Source organism: Ochotona curzoniae, unplaced genomic scaffold (genome assembly GCF_017591425.1).
Source record: "Ochotona curzoniae isolate NIBS_2020 unplaced genomic scaffold, NIBS_Ocur_1.0 scaffold_1037, whole genome shotgun sequence".
NCBI classification, from domain to species: domain Eukaryota; kingdom Metazoa; phylum Chordata; class Mammalia; order Lagomorpha; family Ochotonidae; genus Ochotona; species Ochotona curzoniae.
Window position 1 is genome coordinate 25,488,252 of NW_024467083.1, and position 20,801 is coordinate 25,509,052.

General features: G+C 39.8%; 1 protein-coding gene across 1 annotated transcript in view; it reads right to left on the reverse strand.

The window, feature by feature from the left end:
• The window catches only part of SPAG17 (sperm associated antigen 17), a 198,100-nt gene that overhangs the window by 7,270 nt on the left and 170,029 nt on the right, over window positions 1-20,801 (reverse strand). Inside the window, exons 42-48 of the mRNA XM_040998349.1 lie at window positions 20,666-20,768; window positions 17,867-17,998; window positions 14,528-14,664; window positions 13,132-13,316; window positions 9,049-9,109; window positions 6,059-6,203; window positions 3,847-3,988 (exon numbers count right to left, since the gene is read on the reverse strand). Of these exons, the coding sequence (XP_040854283.1) occupies window positions 3,852-3,988; window positions 6,059-6,203; window positions 9,049-9,109; window positions 13,132-13,316; window positions 14,528-14,664; window positions 17,867-17,998; window positions 20,666-20,768 (900 nt within the window). The 3' untranslated portion in view covers window positions 3,847-3,851. The remainder of the gene's footprint in view (window positions 1-3,846; window positions 3,989-6,058; window positions 6,204-9,048; window positions 9,110-13,131; window positions 13,317-14,527; window positions 14,665-17,866; window positions 17,999-20,665; window positions 20,769-20,801) is intronic.

Sequence of the window (20,801 nt, forward strand, 5' to 3'; positions counted from 1 at the left end):
CAGTAGTGCCATAAAGAAAAGCTGCATGAATGGGGTATTAGGAGGAGTAACACTTCAGTTTATTTGAAAAAGTGTATATGTGTGTGTGTATATTAAAATTCATGTATACAAGATATGCTTAACAATTTTGAGACTGCCTGGCCAGAAGGTAGGTAGGTACTTTGTGTATGTGGTATTTTTTCCATGGCAAGTGTTATAAATCATATCTCATCCCAGAGAAGTCTAACAACTCTCTACATGGAATCGAGGATAATTCCCTGGAAAGCAGTGTTGTCTGTGCCTGGACACAGGATGTGTCTGGGGTTCTGCTCATCTGTTACTTGGAATCGATGTGCCTACTTGCTTCTGAGGAGGAAGAGGAGGTAGTGGACAGGACTTAGGAAGAAACCACATACGCTACATCTGCTATTCGCCATTCAGCTGCCTTGCCTCCATTTAGGATCCGAAAATGTGGGGTGGGAGTCAGGTTTTTAGTGGTAACATCACCATCATTTTCAGATCCTTTATTTTTGCGGGGTGGAGGGTGAAGATCTGAACGACACTGATGCCATTTGTGGAATGTAGCATTGGGCCTAAGCTTCCTATGGAACGTGGCAGTAATCTGTCTTTGTGTAATCCCTTCTGCTTCAAATGTCATCAGGCAGGATTGGCTTCCAGTGATGTGTGTAATAATGTTTCTCCCATGATTGGTGTGTGAAACACCGTGAATTCAGTTTTGCCGTGCTCACATTCTCTGAAGTCTCCCAGTTAAGTGCTTGCTCTGATGTTCTGATCAACTGAGGCACCCCAAAGAGAGGTCCACGTGGGCACTGTGCATGATCTCCAGTGAGGAACATCCCACCCTCAGCAAGTAAGCCTGGAAACAGATTCATCCTGACCCACAGCACCCGTGAGATCATTAAGTATTATTTTATACTGTTAGGCTTTGGAGTAATTTGTTAGATAAAAACAGATAATAGTGCGACCTTGCAGATCAAATCACCTCATTTTTGATTCAGATTCCTTATTGATAAAATGATATAATAATAGCTACCTTCATGTTTACTGTGAGGCACTTGAAGTAAACAGAAAGTAAGTTGCTTTTGTTAGTACATCTTTTTTGATCCAAAGACTATGTCACTTAAGGCATTTCTTAGCTAGATCTGTGGAATTAATTTGATACAAGTGATGCCAGCAGAAAAGATGCATCTCGGGGTGGGATCTGACTAGACAGCCGAGATGACTGCATCCCATGTTAGAATGCCTGGGCTCTAGTCCCAGCTTTGCTCTGGCTGCAGCTGCCTGCTAATGTGCACCTTCGGAGGCCGCGCACGAAAGGAAGCCACCTTGCGAGTCTCATTTCAGACCTCTGGCCCCCAAAACTGCAAGAGAATAAATACCTGTTGTTTTAAACCATCTAGTTTTTGTTATGGCAGCCCTCATAAACTGGTAGAAATCTTGATGCAAGAAAGGAATGTATCACTATAATATAGACCTACTGATTTGGGAATGTCTTTTAGAATTGACAGTGGCTAGAAGATAGAATTGTGAAATTGAAACAAGCCTAGGGTGATTGAGAAAGTCTAGGTTATCTTGAAGAAACTATGGAAATATAGATGCTAAAGGCAGTGAGTGAGGACAGTAGAGAAAGTTGCCACTTTTGAGAATTTATATGTCATCAAGAACAGAAGGCTGAAAGAAATAGGAACATTAAAGTTGTTTTTGCTAAGGTCTCAGATGTTATTGGATACTAGAAAAACAATGATCCTTGTTAAGCAGAGAAGTTGATTGAATTCATTGTTCTGCTAATTGGGTAGAAAAGTTTAAAAAAAATGAAATTGAACATTTAAGTTTATTGCTAAGCAAAATACAGAAGATTTGGTCTAGTACTTGTTTATAGTAAAATGAAGAAACAGGTAGAAACTGTTCACTAGAAAACTAGAGTGTGATTATTTGGAAATTATCATTTGGAATTGTTCACAGCCTATCCTACCTAATCCCATAATGTAAAAGATGCTAAGACGTGTTCTGGAGAAATACCTAAGCAGGTGGCTGCCAATTCTGCTGGAGAGACTAAACAAGAAACCACAGAAGCCATCAGCCACCCCCTCAGAAGCCAGGAACAGGAACATGAGGTTGGCCAGGAGGGATCTGTGAAGAACCACAGGTCCAGTGTTACAGATTCCCCTCACACCCACAGAAAACTGATGGGCTTGTGGGACTATTAGGTCAGACTGGGCTGAAGGAAACAGATAAAAGGAATTCTTTAAGCAGGAAACAGGTAGCCAGAGGGGTAGGACTGCTACAGAGGGCGGAGGGTAGAAGTTCAGAAGGTGGTGCCAGTGGCGTCTCTGTGGCATAGAGCCTGATGGAGCCACAGCTGATTATTTTTGGTCCTCAATGCCCCATGGCATTTGCACTGCTGGTTTGCACATTTGCTTTAGATCAGAGACTCTTACTCCTTTTGGAATGGGATTGTCTGCTTATATTTGTCCCAACTCTGTATTTTGGAAGCTGGCAACTTGTTTTCTTGCTTCACAGTCCCATCAAGAAGAAGAGATTTTGAGTGGTGGGTCAAGCCAGCCACTTCTGTATGGTTTAGATTATGAGCTGTAAACTTTTTGAGTTGATGGTATTTGGATAAGATTTTTGTATTTCAGGCTAATGCTGTACTGGGTTAATATTTGGGGAATGTTGGGATAAGGGAATGCATTTTGCATGTGTGATGAAGGCAAATTTTACAGTGGATTTATCCCTCAAAAATATTGTCCACTGGAACTTCTGAAAGTGAAGTCATTTCTAACTAGCTTTTACTGATGTAATTAAGCTAAGGCAGTGTCACTCAGTGTTAGCGGTTTCCCATTACTACAATGATTAAATCCTTATGAGGGAGTCAAAGGAGAAAGAAACAGAACAATAATCTACATGGATGCCAGATGAAGACAGAGACAAGACTACAGTGATGTTGCTACAAACAAAACTAAAAAATAAGGAATGGTCATAATATCTAGTTTTAGGCCAGCTGGTTTATGTCATGATGGACCTAGGGAAGTACAAATTGTTACAACAGCATAAGGAAGCCAGTACAAGGTATTATTTGCCCTTTTACTTCACTGTTTCATGGGCCTAGGATGGAGTTTTCAGGGACTGACTATGATGAAGTAAGAGATTGAATCCAGAGTACATGTGAAAAGCCAGCCATGTTCTAGGAAGTCAGCAATTGGTGATTTGCAAAAATGTAAGAATGCTACTACTATAGGTTTTTCTTTTGAAAGGTAGTTATTTTCATTATTAGTGTCATTTTAAATCTGAGCTTTTTAATGACTTGTTTATTTTTATTGGAAAGTCAGATATACAGAGAGGAGGAGAGACAGAGAGGAAGGTCTTCTGTCTGCTGATTTACTCCCCAAGTGACTACAATAGCCAGAGCTGATCCATCCAATCCAAAGCCAGGAGCTTCTTCCGAGTCTCCCACGTGGATCCAGCGTCCCAAGGCTTTGGGCCATCCTCAACTGCTTTCCCAGGCCACAAACAGGGAGCTGGATGGGAAGTGGGGTAACCAGGATATGAACCAGCATCCATAAGGGATCCTGGCACATACTGGCCATTGCAGTCACTTGGGGAATGAATCCTTGGACGGAAGATCTTCCTTTCTGTCTCTCCTCCTCTGTGTATATTTGACTTTGCAATAAAAAAATAAATCTTCAAAAAAAAATATAGGCAGTATGAAGATTAAACTTGAATAAATACATTAAATGGTAGTAGTTGCTACAGTTACTGAAAGCAAGTGTGTTTATTCCATCTGATTACCTGTTGGTGTATAAAGAGGCAGAAGGATCACCAGTCAAGTTCCTGGTTAATACTTACTGGACCTAATGTGCAGAAGCTTTACGAGATATTAAGACTCCAAATGTAGAAGAAACTGTGGACGTCCTGTGAACCATGGGATTTTCTTTCCCCTGGGGAAAATCTTTTGGTCGCTTATCGTAATTGCTGCTTGTTAATACTGGTAAAATATCTGTTAAGGACTATGATTTTGAGGACACAATTTTTTGTATATACAAACCCCACATGGCAACTCTAACAAAATTAGCTCAATTTTAGGTACTTGTCTAAAATAAATTCTATACCTTAAGGCCTTAAGACGTACATCAAAAGTTTTGTGTGAAGTTGAATTGAAAGATAAGTTTGATGTAGTACAAAAAAAATATTCTTAAAACCCATGCATTTTTTTAAAGGTTTATTTAAGAGTTAGAAATCGTCCAGCTGCTGGTTGACTCCAAATGGCCACAACTGCCAGGTTAAAGCCAGGAGCGTGGTACTTTACCTGGGACTCTCACGTGGGTTGCAGGGACTCGGGTACTTAAGCCCTCATCCACTGCTTCCCAGGATTATTTGCAGGCAGGTGGACTGGAAGCAGAGGAACTGGCACTTAAACTGCTACTCTGATGTGGAAGGTTAGCATCCCAGGTGCAGCAGCTTTCAACCATAAGACATGTTTTCCCATTCACTTTTTGAAGACCACTCGTATGCATGGATTTCAAGGTTTTCTTATACAAAAATAAATTTCTGTCTTATTTCCATTTTACATTAACGTTTTGAAGTGCCGTATACTAATATCTAAAATAGCCTGTGTGAAGAGTGAGAGGACTTAATTCCTAGATGGTGGGGAAAAAAATTACAATAAACTGGTATCTTGGTTAGTTACACAGTGAAAGCTTCTTTTACTTAAGAGGGGGGAAAAAAAAGACCCCAGCCCTAATTCTGACTATTTCATGCCGTGATTTCCTTAGTTCCATTTTCCCTCTCCTACTTTGCATTCTCCCCTATTGTACTTTACCACATCATAGTTCACATTTATTTTTGTCTACTATCCATGGCCCCAACCTGAATGTGAACTATGTAAAAGCAGGCATTTTGCTGTCTTGTTTATTACTATATCCCCAGACTTAAAAAGACTAAGTTGAAATTGAGGTCATCTGCCTTGAGTTCCCACCCGCTTCTTTGTTCACCTCAGAGTCCTCAAGCCATCTCCACCTCATCCGTTGCCAAGGCTGGCCCTTTTATTTGTGCTCTACATTATTCTCTTCCCCTTGCTTGGATGTTGGCAGTTTCTATTGTTTCTGTCCATTCATAGTATGATGTTTCTCTTCAGCCTACAAAAACTGCTTAGTTTTTGACATCTTGTATAGCTTCTGTCATCTGCCCATCTTTATCCTGAAGTTCTTTGTGGTTTCCAAAATCTGATTTTCTGATTGTTTAGTTTGTCCCCATTGGTTCTTCTGTAAACAGATCCAAGTTACTTTTTGTTTCTCATGCTTTAAAGCATCACCCCTCTAAAGGATTGAGATCAACTCTGCATGTTAGTGATTCATTACCTGGACTTAAAATGTTGGAATTGAACCCTTATGTCCTTTTTTCCCTTCCATTAACGGTTTTCACTTTAGATTTTGCAATTTCCTCCCTACGCCATGTCTTATCCATGTCTTATCCTGTCAAATAAAATTAATTTCAGTGGTTCCTTTACTTACAGATAAACAATATATAATCCATGCCATTGGAGAAGTATAAAATACTATATAGAGATCATTGTGATGATAGCTTCCAGATAAAGTCAAACTTTCCATTTATACATATATTTTATACAGTACCTACCATATAATAGAGACTATAGGATATGACTGTCTAGAGGTACCAGTGTGAGGTATTGCATGCATAATTCAGTAAGATCTAACTTCATAAATAAGAAGGCCTCACTTATTTCCCCAGCAAGTTCACAGATTTTTCTGATGACAGAGCACTTGCACTTACATTATTCTGATTGTTTGATATCCAGTGAGTAACCACTGACATTTAATTTTTAGTTATTGCACATGTGTCAGGTGTGATTTAGATTCAACGAGGTGAGTTCAAACATGAGTGAAGACACAGTCTATGTCATGGAAGAGTTGGTTAACTTTTGGAACTTTAAGGATGGAATTGATGAAGGATGGAGAGGCATTTTGACCTCCAAGTTTTCCTTACTTGGATGTAATTGCTGCATTCTATGTAATTACTCTAACTGAACTTTAAAGGATATTTGCCTCCACAGGTAAGAACAGAATGTCATGCTCAGTCATGATCTCAATATTGTGAGAGATGCGTGTTGATCCCTTGGCACCATCCTCTCCAGCAACCATGGCAAATAACTCCACCTTCAGTTCTGCATGCAAACCAGCTGCCACCTGTAAGAGACAGTGTAGCTTTAGGATCACCGACACAGGAGTCGAAATTTCAGTTTTAACACTGATTTGCACAAGCTACTTCAGCTATATAACCCCTGGTTTCTTCCGTGACACCAGAATGTGGTAGTTGTTACAAGCATTTAACAACTTATTTCATAGGTTACACAAAATGTCACTGAGTATGGGGTGGCCAAGAATTGCTGGAGGAGTAAACCGGCTGCTGTTTGGGAAATGGCATAAGGAAACTAAATGTCAGGGTGCTGCACATGGCGCTGGAGGCAAACTGCTGCAGTTCCTGTAACTGGGCTGTTCCTTGACAGATGAATCTAGACTTGTGGGCATCAGTACAATTAGTGCTAAGTCCTTGTTTAAACTCAAATAGCTGAGAGATTGGTGGATTCCAGGTCTCTGCCCTGTCCCTAGTGTTCCAACTGCAGGTTGTGGAAAGTGACAGTGCCAGCAGAGGGAGACAGCATTAGTGCACACACCATCCTGCTTAGGTCTGAAAGCCTTAGGAAAAGAGGCACCAATAAAAAAAGAAACCTGATCTACATGACAAGGCATAGGATTCCTACCTTACTCCTTGGAAAAAACACTACCCAGGAAAAAAAAAAAAAAGAACTGTTTATGTTTCTAAAGCTGCCTCTCCAGGAGGTGGGTTTAAAAGACAGACTTGGGAACAGTTATCTGGAAAAAAATAAACCAGAAACTACCACATGGAAAGGAATTAGATACAAATAGATTTTTTTTCTAGGATATATTTTTACAAATGATAGAATTGAAAAATGTTTTCAGTTTTTCAACAATGTGGAAGCGTATGCTTCCTGGAGGGTATCCAACAGCTCTGTTTCTGAGAATAAGACCCTTCGTCCTCCAAGGCCAACAATCAGAGCAGGGTTGGGCAATGACGAAATTCGGCATGAGGGGGTCTGGAATGTCGCCATGATACAGTTTTACCCAGGCTTTGAGTGCTGGCAAGTAACCAAGCTGAACAGTGGTTAGGTTTACAAATGGAGAGGTCTGTAGATTATATTTTTTTGCCAGAGCCAAAACTTACTGTCAAAAAGGAAACAAATGAAAAAAAAAAAAACACACACATAACGGCGTAGAGTGAGCTTCGAAGTACACACTGCAATGTTAGTACTTAGAAGGATCCGTCCAACAATCGTCTCGGCTTTTGACATAATCTACTTCAAATCGAAATGAGATTTACTAACTTCCCAGAACTGTTCCCAGCAACAGTGAAAAAAGGCCTTGCTTTGAGTTTTATTTTGGCCTTATGTTGTGAATATTCTGAAATCTTGATAGTCAGCAAGAAATGATGAATTGTTTCAGAAGTGCTCATGACTTAGTTGATTCAATACCAAAATGCACTCCTGTATACAGTTGCAACATACATACTACTTTTTTTAAAAGTAGATCATAAAAATATTGAAAAAGATGGCTTAGGAAGGGTTCTGCTCTAACCTCTCTCTTTTCTAGATGGGAAAAACAAGGCTCAAAGCATTATCACTGAGCTACTTAGTACCATCATGACGAGCAGCCTATGGAATGCTATGTCCAACTCACCCTCTCAGGGTGTGTGACACTGAGGCTGCCTTAATGGCTTCAGATCCAGGAGCACAATAGGCTGCTTCTGGACCCCTGGACCCGATACCCTGCCAACTGCCTGTATGTGCCTAGAAGTGTTCTTGTTCCTGATGAGCAGTTTAGGTATCTACCATAGTGTTACTTCATTCTATTCCACAGTCACATGTCTTGAGTACTTGCCCTGTGTCTGTCTCTGAAAGCTTGTCAACTCTTTTTTTTTAAACCTCCGTACCTTGGCAGCAAGAATGGCATAAGGGAAGGACTCAACAGTTTTTTCTATGTGAAATGAAATGGACGTTAAAGCATTCTAGAAGATACAGTAAGATTTATAAAGGTAGACTTTTTTTTTTAATACCACACTGTACTTGAGAAAGTATAAGTAGGAATATACAAAACACTCATTTTAGGGAATGCATCGAATGAAGTCAGAACAGGTTGACATTTTTAAGTTTAGGTTTTCAGCAATCTGTGGAGATAAGGCAGTTGATGAATTTATATTGGAAAGGCAGATTTACAGAGAGAAGGGAAGACAGAGATCCTCCTTCTACTGGATCTCTCTCCAAACGACAATGGCTGTGGCTGAGCTAATCCAAAGCTCAGCGCCAGGAGCTTCTGAGTCGGCTAAGAACTTGGGTCACCCTCCACTGCTTTCCCAAGCCACAAGCAGAGCATTGGAAAGTGGAGCAGCCAGCCTGGACAGTAACCAGCACCAATCTGGGATGCTGGAACTTGCAAGTGGAGGCTGAGCCTGTTGAGCCACCATGCTGGTTCCTCTGTTATTTCTCAATATGGCAATAAATATCTTTTCATGGCAAACACCAAGAGAAGAAACCAGTTGTTTATAAGGAATGGGATAATTATTTTTTTCAAAGGATCTTTCACTTCTCAGAATTACAAAAAAAAAAAAAAAACTCAGCTTTTAAAATTCAGTATAATTCACAGATACAATCCTAAGAATATAATATTATAGAATTCAGTTTTTTAAAGGATAGGTTTATCTTTAAAAGGATGCTACATAATTAAACTATTGAGCCAAGTAAAGTGAGCTTTAGATATATTTCCACAGCTAGCAGTTTCATTTACATGAAGTTATATCTCATACTAAAACCAGAAATCAATTGTTTATATTAGAAAAATGAAGACTTATCTATGGTTTAAACAAGTTGGACAGAATTATTTAAAAGCTCACTTCACTGTAAACCCATGTATAATTCTACATGTACATACACCAACAGATGACACACATAGCACTTACAGGCCCAGGTTTGTAAGTCACTTTCAGGCCCGTGCTGGGTGGGGGCTGCTTCACTCTAAATCTATTAGGCAGAAAGAAATAAATTTATGTCATAATGAAAAACATAAAGAATCAAATAAAGTAGGATGATAAAATCAGTATAGTATTAAAATTCAGCATACCAAGGATCCATACCATTAGAAAAACTACTTTAATATTCAATTGGGTGAAGAATCTGGGGCCATTTCACAACTGCCTTTCCAACAGTTTTCATCAGCATGAAACAGATTCCAACCTGAGTTTCAACCTTTTGTTACTGATTGCTGATGGAACAGCTCAGGCCTGAACAGTGTTGTGAGCTTGGCTGGTGAGCGCATTTCAGCAGAACTGCCAGAGTGAATGCAAACACTGGCAGCCAGATCCTTCGGCTTAGGAAGCAAAGGCTTGTTTTGGAAAGCAGTGCAGCATGGGAGCTGATCTTGCTCTGACACTGGGATGGAGTTTGCATGCTTAGGAAGAGTAGAAACAAAGGGCTCAGAAAACGCGGAAGAACTTAAAAAGCTCTCTGTTCACATATGGTGCTTATTGATCTTCCTTGCATGCAGTTTGTGGATTCTGCCAGAAGCTTGAAGACCTGGAGTCAATTAAAATGCCAAGGAAGGCCTACCTCCACACTGACCCCAAGCCTACCCCTTCTACCATCAGCTTTGTGGCTGGCCTTCCTGTATCTGATTTGAACAAGTCTAGAAGAAAAATCATAAACAACACTTCCTGGAACAACACGATATGCTGGGACACATTTTACCAGCTTGAGGGGAACCATCTCTCCTCCCTGACCCACCACCCCATGTCGTTGACAACAACCTGGAAAAATGATGTCTTATTTGGTAGCCTAAGTCCCCTTCTTGGTTGTGCTGTTATTCATGAAGTTGGGTTTGGCCTCCCATAAAGTGGGACAATGATTTTTTTTTTTTTTTTAACAGAATGCTGCTGTCATTCTGCTCAGTCTGGCTTCCAGTCCTGAGTTCAGAATTAAAAACATTCTGGAAGGACTTGCCACTTATACTGAGAATATTTCTGCAACTGAAGTAAATATTTGCTTCATTTTTATCAACCTTCCCTTTCACATTATGTGTAAGTTTAATCCAAACTAGAATGTTGGACATTTGTAGGTGAGAATGGTCTTGGCCTGGATGTATAATATAACAGCACAATGGAAAGGACTTATTTCATGAAGCTAGTGACCAGGCCTGTGTTAATGAAGCCAAGTACCTTAATGTGGCGAAGACAGCCATGAGCTGGGACATGAGAACTCGGGTCTGGCCTCAACCTGGCCTACAAGACTAAAGCGGTTTATAGTTTCTTCCTGTGTGATAGTCTATATTGTCCCCACAAATGCTAAGATTTTATTGTTCTTCATCTAGAAAGGAAGGACTGTTTTGTCATCAAATGCCAAAATGTTTTATTTTCATTTGGGATATTGCAGACTGTGAGTTAAAGTGTTCGTTGTTAATTCTAAATTTCTTCCTCACACCTAAAATGACCTTAATAATGTTTCAGGATTGGGTTTTTTTTTTAAATCCTTTTTGTCCCAATTTGGTAGAAATGCAGTTTAAAACACATCTCCTAATAAAAAACACTTTTCATAATAAAAAAACTTGAATGCAAAAAAATGTAAAGTTATATAGACGGGAATCTCCAATAGACAATCAGCATATTTCTAAACAGTAGTTTGCAGACAAGGAAAGAATGATGTGATACACCTAACAGGCTGAAATAGGACTACCATCCAAGAACATTATACCCAACAGCTGTCCATCAGAAAAGTCCTCAACTGGTATCAGAACAGAAAACAGAACAAATTGATCAACTATCCCAGCCAAGTGTTGACAGTGAATATCTGGGCAGAGACTCTAAGGTAGACTGGCAACCAATGGATTCTGGAGAGATTTCATTGTGCTTGGAGTGGTGAGATCAGCAGTAATTCAGAACTGATGAACCATCAAAACCTCATAAGCAGGATCCTTGGAGCATATCCCACAATGGGGACTCTGGGATGGCATTAGGTGGCTGTTCTCCATCCCAGAATATGGAGGCCATTGGGAGGCTGGGTGTGACTTGTTCCCTTATATTAAGCCTTCCCCCAGATACAGGAAAGAAAAAAGAGGATGTGGAAATAATGGTCTCACCCACCTTGCTGTAGCCCTTGATCCTTTGCACCCTAATCAGCTATGTAAAAACCATCAAAAATAAAATTAATTATCTTAAAAAAAATAAAGTCCTTCACAGACAACAAAAGCTACAGTAATTCAGTAGTACTAGACCTGCATAAAGGAGTATTTGTGCACAACAAAAATTTATAATTACTTATTAGGAAAACATATGAAAGCATAAAACTTATTGATAAAAATAGATAACCAAATCCAGTATACACTAATACTATAAAGATGCTGTGTAAGTCAAACACATATCTAGCGTTAAGGTCAAAGTCAAATGCTCAAAATTAATTAAGGCTATACCTTGTTAAATATACAGAATAAAAGGATGTAAGCTGTGATACCATAAACTGAAGGGAAAGGGTAAAACTCCGGTGTTTTTATATTAGGTAAAAATTAGATTGTTAGTATCTCAAAAAGCACTGTATATATTATATATATATTTATATATATCATATACAATATATATACAAACCACATGGTAACTAAAGCAAAAAAAAAACTATAGCAAGTATACAAATGATAGGAAATTATCAAAGCTTAGTGTTAACAGGAAATTATCAAATCACATGGGTGGAGAGGGAGAGGGGAAGGAAGAACAGAAGAATTAGAAAATAACCAGAAAAGAAATGGCAAGATGGCAAAGGAAGTCTGTGGCTGTTGATAATAATTGATTTTAAATGGATCACATTCTCCTGTCAAAAGACAGACCTAAATGGATTTTAAAAAGGGGGTGGGAGATCCAACTGTATGTTGCTTTAAGGACAAATGGATTGAAAGTGAAAGGACAGAAGCTATTCCACACCAATGATAACTGAACGAGAGCAGCTGTGGCGATAATCATGCGGAACAGACCGCAAGTGAAAATATAACTTATCCTATTAAGCAGCAATCCTATTTCCAGACATACATGCAAAGGAAATGAATTTTTAGAAGATAGATCTGCATTCTGGGTCATAACAACAAGACATACAGATAGCCTAAGGGTCCATTGACTCAGTTGTACATATTTACAATGGAATACTATTCAGCCCAGAAACCCAGATCTTGCAGATTTGTCACAAGAGATGAGCCTGGAGAACATTAAATTCAGTAAAATAAACCAAGCACAGATAAAAAAAAAGTAATGCATGATCTCACTTGAATGTGGGCTCTTAAACACATGAAAAAGGCAGTGATGGTGTGCTGGGTAGGGAGAACTCAGAACTGTAGCTCAGAGGGCACAAAGTAACTGATACAATCAAATCTAGAGATCTAACATATGATAGAGAACAACAGGCAAAGCAATGGTGTTTAAGAGTCATGCTAAACGTGTAAACTGCTCTTGTCACAAACATAAGAAAATAGGTAACTACATGAGATAATGGGTATGTTGATTTGCTTCAACATAGTACCCTTTTCAACATGTATATGTATCCTAGAAAACTGTGCTGTATATACATTTGAACTTCGTATACTAAATATTCATAATAAAATAATTTTAAAAGACCCAGTTTTTGAATCATTAAGTGCAAATACATGTTAGCTTCTATTGTTGCAATTGGTGATGGATTTTAAGAAATAGACTTTGAGGTTTTTGCATTAGTTCTGACAACTCTTCTGCCATTCCTCCTTTGTCTTTTGCCCTTGTAATTTGGGGGTTGAGTTGCTTCCATCAAAGTATAAGTGATAATTAACACTAAAGAACTGCCTACCAAATAGTGCTCCATATTTACTGGTTCATTGAAGAGTAGAGGAGTTAGTTAGCAGACGAATGTAGTAGAGTGTAAGTAAGTGAATGATGTGAAAATTCAAGATGCCATGAAATATTCACTGATGTCAGCGGACACAGACAAACCAGGCAGTAGGGCAAGGGAACCTGTGGGGACATCTGGTACCTTAGCCTCACCTGCAGAAGTCCACGCCGATGTTCTTGAGCTTAACAATGGTTGCATAGGTGTCTCCTTCTCTAAGCACTCCGAACTTCACGGATGATGGGAGAAGATGGAATCCAAAAGGCGACGACTTTGCGTTATTTATGGCAGCTGCCGCCACAGAGGACGTATTCACTTTTCCTCCAACAGAATCTTGCACCTGTGCGGTAAGCAATACGTGATCAACTAAAAAAGATTCTCTTTGGGTTTCTCAAGAAGAATCCTGTCACCAGAGGAAAATAACTGATTGGCTGAGGGAGGAAATAAAGATTTATAGTCTCCTGTAATCCTGATAAAAAGAGTATAAAGAAAGATGTTAGGTGTTGTTTTAAAAGTAAGGGCACTCAAGTTCAGACAACTGAAGGAAACTTGGCTGACTACAAAATCTATGCTGTTTCCTTTGTGCCAGTCATTGGCAAACATTAGTGCCATCAGAATTTCCTGGAAGATTCATTAGGGTCCAATTCTCTGCTCCTTGAAGTCTGAGGTGGAGCCCAGGATTTTCCATTCATTACTAGTCTTCAGGTGTTGCGTATGCTGCTTGTTAGTAACAGCACAGAACCCACAGTTCTGTGCTCTTACTGTTCTCTACATCAGCAACACGGACACTCAGTACTGACTCACCTGCGAACTTGTTAGACCTGGTTAAATCCTAGGTCCCACACAAGACCTGGTGAATCAGAGCACACATTTTAAAAAGAGTCCTAGCTCAGTCATATGTATCTTAAAATTTAAGAAACATGCACATCACTTGTCTAGTTACATATGTTGCACTACAATGGTGAAAAATGCAGTGTGCCATGCAAGTTAAAAAAATGGGGGAAGAATTCTGAATTTGCCTGATGGGTTTAAGGAAGCCTTTAAATAAGAACTCAATGGATTTTTGATCTTTACATATTCTGAGGATGGGAAGGATCTCAGTGCTTTTACACAACTAAGAGAAACCTGCAACGGCTCAAGTGTTGTGAGTCTCAGGCAGTGAGGCTGAAGAAACAAGTATGGGCAGGCCTTGTGCTCATGCTATTCAGATTATATCCAAGAGTCATGAGAAGGGTGACAGAGATCCCTTCAGCAAGAGAGTAACCTGATTAACTGGCTCTCCAAAAACTATTAACAGTGTTTACCAAGTTGGTACATTAGCATTCCCACCATGGCTGACTTTGAATTAACAGTAATTTAACAACTGGGTCATCCAATTCATCTCACAAGCCTGCAGGAGCAGCTCCAGCGAAGGGCCGTCTTAGTGTTTGTGTGTGAAGTGGCAGACAGAATGGACAGCAGCTCAGTGGCTGGAAAGAAGTCACTCTGATGAGTCAGAACTTGATAGAATGCTGCTGGGCTCTGGGAAATTTGTCCTGACATCTGCCTTACCTTTTCCAGAGGCTGAGACTTGGGCTTGGAACTCTGCAAGTAATGAGGTAACCTCACTTTTTCTTTCCTGGCTCTGCCCGCAACATCCTGCAGCAACGACTGGATCGGGACCTTCACAGGCGCATACAGTTCTTGTTCTATCAAAGAGTTTAAAGTATTCTACATGGATATTTCATTCATAACTACTTGTGGCACTACCAAAGCATCTAAGAATATCAATCAAGTTGCAACTTGTCCTCTTCAATTTTTAAAGAGTTTCTTTAAAAGAATAAATTTATCACTTTATATTTGTACCTTTCATAAAATGATCATATATATACATACATAAAACTTAATCCTGGTTCTCCCTACACCCTGTGAGATGGGCAGGACAGGTACTGTTAGAAACTAAACGGAAAAAAAAAAAAGAACAAGTGTCTAAGAAGTCAGGTGACTTGCCTGTGGTGAACTGCTGTCTGGTTCTGCAAGAGATCAGTAAGGTGCAGTACCAAAACAACAAGTAAGCAAGCAAACAATAATAAAAAAAAAAAAAACACTGAAAGAATCCTTAACATTATTGGGTGCCAGATCTTAAGGATTTCTTTGATTCTGCTGATGTCTGTCAAACGTGTGGTTCTAAAAAGTGCTGCAAGATTCACAAATACATACATTAAGCCAGAGAGCTAAATCCCCAGAGCTCTGAACATTACGGTGTCTTAGAAATCCTGCATTCCAATCACACACAGAGGGAGAGGAGCCAATATGTGAGTGTTCCACTACTAAGTGTCTAACTCAGCTCTCATAACATGCTGGGTGAGAGGACAAGGCTGACCCTAAGCGGTATGCTCAGCCCTTGCCCATCTCCACTTTCACACACGCTCCTCCTCAAACACGGCTGCCACTGCTGCTGCCTGCACGCAGAGCAGCTGCCACAACATCTCTGATCCCACCCTCAGGACAGCTGATGACCCAGCACAGCTGATGAGGGCCTTCCACAAAGGGGTGGACCTCTCATCTTGCCTGTGAGGTTGTGCATCTGGAAAAATCAGCCTCGTTGGCTTTTATGGTCATGATCCCTGCAGTGTGGAGATGGAGTGTGTTTTGTAGGGAGGGATAAATCCAAATAGGAACAAGTAGGGATGGGGTGAGATAGATGGGGAAAAAGAGCACGTGGAGAGAAACAGTCACAGGCATGTGGAGAGAAACGAGCAGTCATAGGCAAACAAACTCTTGGAGACCCAGAGTTCCTGAATCCAAACATTCCCGAGATTGGCCTGACCCTTAAGCCACTCTTCTGTGGTTTGCTTTTGAGAATCAATAAATTGCCACCCCCCTCCACCTTTGATTTTTGTTTTTCTCAGTTAGAAATTGAGAAGCCTTCGTCAACGGTGTCACAGTGTCTCTTCTTTATACAAGAAAGAACTGATGCTCAGGGGTAGGGTTGGCATGTGAACCTAAGTGTTAGTGATTCTACAGGACTAGACCTCCTCTTGCACCCAGTGTGTCCTGAACCCATCTGTGTATCTTAATCCCCTGAGCTTCTTCTGGGAATATAGGCTCCCATCCCATGTGCCAGACAGCCCCATTCCTAATCAGATCAGAATCTAGATCTCTGGGGGCTAGACCTCCTCGGTGTCCTGGTTTTGTTAACCATCCCCTAGAAACGGCAATTCTAACGGTTTACTGCAGCTTTCTGTTCATGCTCTTACTCTGTATACATTAAAAACCGTTCTGGATGAATGCATTATTAGTCTCATGTGTAAGAATTATTGCTCCTAGTCTCCAGGCTGGTATTACTTGCTCACCTGCAGCCTTTGCTATAGCTGGCTTAAGTAATTATCATAATGTGATGGAACGTGGAGTTGGGAAGAGCTGGTACAATCTGCTCTCAGGGGCCTCTGGCCCTCACATACTGATTCGTGAAAGCCACCACAGTATTTAAGGATGTTTTCTAGCATTGTCATCATAGCAAGCATTGAGGCGCATACATTTTGTAGCTGGCAGTTTTCTCAAGCACAATGCATGTCATTTTAAGTGCTCCACACTCCTGAATCCAAAACTCTTAAGAAATTTAGTTTGTTCCTCTAGACCACTTGTCCTAGAAAGCTTTCTCTACTGCTTGTCCTAATCCAGTCCTGTTTTGAATCTCTTTAAACTTTATTATCAATATCAGAAAGCAAATTGGGATTTACAATGGAGTCACATTATTTTCCTTTATCTAAAGTATCTTACAGCACTTCGGTGTTGGGAGCTACAGGCTTATGGGCCTTAGACTTGTTGGCATGCCTGACAATCTTCTGCATTGCAAAACCTACCTTGGGCAAGCAGGGCCACAGCAAGCAGGATATTGCGGCCAGTCCATCCCGTGCAAAGCAAGCGGAACAGAACCTCCGCCCTTGTTCCTGTTCAAATAATTAGTTCCTTCCTTGTTTCAATATAGATGATTAGTTCCTCCCTTGTTTCAATATAGATGATTAGTTATAAGAAACCCCTCCCCTTCTCCTCCTCCTCTAGAGAAGAAGGTATTTATATGAAGAGTGAAATAAAGAGCTTTGGGCATTCTCATTCACGCAGTACAAGTGTCTGTGTGTTTCTTGGGTAGCAGCCCGGCATTCCCAGTCCACCCTCAGGGTTTGAGCATCCTGTCCTGCAGGTCAGTACACTTCAGGTTGTTGTTACTGTCCTTCCTTGTTCGTTTTGTTTTGTATTTTTGTTTGCTGGTAGGTTGATTTTGTTTTGGGTTGGTTTTTGTTTTAGAGGCAGAGAAACAAAGCGTGTTCCTCTCCACTGGCTGGCTTCTCAGATGTCTCTAATCTCTGAGGCTGTGAATCTGCCATAATTAGATGTTTTTCTGTATTCTATATTTCAGTGTTTGCTATCCCATAAGAACATGCGCTGTGGCAGGACACAGACTACATTTTATATCCCTCTTGTTTCTACTTGCAGGACTAAGAAAATACTGAAATTAAGAAGAAAAAAGGGATTACCCATCTACCTAAACACTTGACTACAAAAACAAAAACAAAACAAGCTATAAGATGTCTGCCTTTTGATGCATTGCACCAGCTGTCAGAGCCATGATGGATAATATTTTTTTTAAAAAAATGAAATACAATAAAAACATTTTTAAATCTAAAAAAAAAAGTATTGCTGATTCGTTTTTTTCAGTTTTGGACTTCAGTAACTCTCACAATACTTTCAGAGACAGGTGGTGTCTCCGGAAGCCTTACTAGGTCCACACTGTTTAGGTTTCCTATGATGGCCAGCCGCACTCAGCCCTTGGGACACCCCTTAGTGCTCAACACATGCTTAGGCTTCATTTTTGAGAAACAATGAGATGAAGAAAATTACTTTCCATACCTTCGGCAGATTTTGGTAAATTTTCTGTTTGGTTCTCGTCAACAGCCTCCTTGGTATCCACGGAAATCTCCAGCTTTGGCATAGCAGGCATATTTGAGGAGTCTTCTTCTGAATATAGGTGGGAACTAGAATCTAGAGAACCAAAAACAAACATAATAAAGTGATATTAGATTTTTGGACAATGATACGATGACCTCTATTGTTCGCATGAACAAACATTCAACAGTGTGTTTTTACAACAAATGAGGTGCTTTTCATTAGAAAGGATAAATAACAGAAGGCTATGAGGAGGCAGATACTGTTCATGACATATTGTACTGTTTACCACCAACAGTCGGTGGCTTCCCGGTTCAAACTCCTGAGCAGACCACTGGTCCTCTGTGGGTGCTAGGACTGACATGGTAGAGGTGCCACCTTGTTGCTTCTATTAAACATGCTCTAGCTCCCCGACTCAGGCAGGCATTTAAATCTCAGTCTTATGTTAGCATTAATGAGTTGCTGCTATTATTGAGGATTGAGGATTTGCTATTATTACGGTTTCTAAGAGGTAGGTCCTGTGTCAGGTCCTTGGAGCCATGGCCTCAGAAGACAGTTGTCATTACAGGTTGGGTTGGTGATAAAGGCTGCGTTGGGCCTAGCTTCTCTATTTTCTGTTTTGCCACATGCTCTGTGATATTCTACCTCCATTAGACACCAGACTGATAGAGCTCCTAAAGAGTATATAAGCATCTACTTTTTTCTTTATAAGTTACCTCCCTCGGGTATCTTAGCTGTAGCAATGAAAAGCTGGCAAGTGCAGAAGCTGTGAGGCCAAGTAACATGTCTTTTACTTTACTTTGTAACTGAGGTGTGTTTTTAAAAATGTTTCCCCCCAAATTAAAAAAATATATATTGCCAATCTTAAATCTATTCATCACCGTGAAAATAAATCTCTATAGAAATTTTGAAAAATGTTGTATAAGAAATAGGTGCCTTGTGAAACAAATTATAAAACAATATATATTTATGGAGATGATTATGCTCAGTGAAATAAGCCAGTCTCAAAAAGAAAAATGTCATATGTTCTTTATGATGTAAGGCAATCTTCATGCCAATAAAACACATAGATAAATGGGTGAACAAGTCTGTGCGTATATTCTCACAGTGAGCTGCATAATGGAGATTAGCATACCAGCACATGAAGATATACTGTGACAGGCATCTCTGCTTCTGAACAAAAGGAAGACTCCCAATGAAACAGTTAAACATGTCTTGATAATACAAGACGAGATTTTCTACTATATCTACAATGCCATGATGCATTTAAATGGTGGAATGTTAAATTTGTTATTATTGCTAAAAGGTCTATACTGTGGTAATAACATGGGGGGGGAGTAGGGAGGGGGAAAGAGTGATGGAGCAAGGGAAGTTAAAGGGGGAATCTATAAAACTGTATCATGAAAAACAATAATAGCATAAAAAATTTTAAAAACATATATGTTGGATTGGGAAAGTACACAAATTTTGGCTGCGTGCATGTTCCGTCTCTGAACGGTCATGACTGTCTGAAGCACTGTGATGGAAAGCTTTCTGCAGCCTCCCTTCTTCCTTTCACAGGCAGTCTTATTGGTAACACAAGAACCATCAACTTACCTTCCTCGCTTTCTCACCATTACATTTACAAGTCACTGTGCCAGCATTAACTGCCGATTTCCAAACTGTTTGCCATTAGATATTTTCTTCAGATATGCTTATTATAGGTAACTTAATTCCTGATATTTTATAGTAGAAAAGTTCTCTATCTGGTATTTTAACTACTCAAGTTTATTGAAGAGAGGTTCTAGATTTCATCTCATCCCTAAACTGTTCACGCTACCACTGAGAATGAAGACACTGTCCCACACATCATCAGCACTACCATCAGGAAATGAACGGTCAAGATGGGCATTTGGTACTGTGCTCAAGGTTTCCTAGGATGTCCACATTCTGAATCAGCATGGCTCGGTTGAATCCTAGCTCTTCCATCTCCAATCCTGATTCCTACTAAACCTTTACGCTGGAAGGTAGCAGATGATGGCTCAAGTACTCAAGTCCCTGCCACCCATATCTGATAATGAGGTTGAGTTCCACAGGCTCCTGGCTTCAGCCTAGCCCAGCACTGGCTTTTGCAGCCATAGTGGTATCTTTACAGTGACAAATAGTTTTTTTTTAATGTGGAATAGTCACCTTTCATTTTTGCTTTAATTACACTGACTTTTTTGAAGAGAGGAAACCAGTTGTCTTACAGAATGCCTACACCTTGGAGAACATTTGTCAGATTGCCTCCTCCTGAATACAGTCACGACTCTAAACAGCTACCATGCGTTGCATATTGCATTCCAAGAGGAAACATGTGATTCTAGGTTGCCTCACCAAGTGTGGAATTTGAGTATGCACATAAGGTAGAAAACATGTATATCTCTGCTATGAAGGTACACTCTATTTTATAATTAATTAGTAACTCTTACATTGCTATGCAAACACTTTCTAAATGCCCTGCTTGATAACATCCTTTCATTACCCCTTGAATGTTTTTAAATTATTCAGGTATTCTAAATATTTTGGGGTAAATTTTAACTATAGAGGATGAACTCTAATTTTTTACTTACACCTTGATTTCCTCGTGATTTCAGCCAAATCTGTAATAAGAGGTTCATAGCAGAGTGTAACCAATCACTACTTCTAAAGGTAGGATGAATGGGTTATATTTTAAAAAGCCATTGGCAGGTGTTATTTAGTAAAGTACATTGAATAGGAATAAGAAATGCACTAATATTTTACCTGGGAGAAGTTCTGTGGTATCTTGAATATCTGTGATGTTTGTATCTCCATATTTATTTACAAAAGGAGGCAGTTTTCTGGAAAGACTATCCAGATAATCACACTATATAAGAAAAAAGTCTTCTTTTAGATTTAT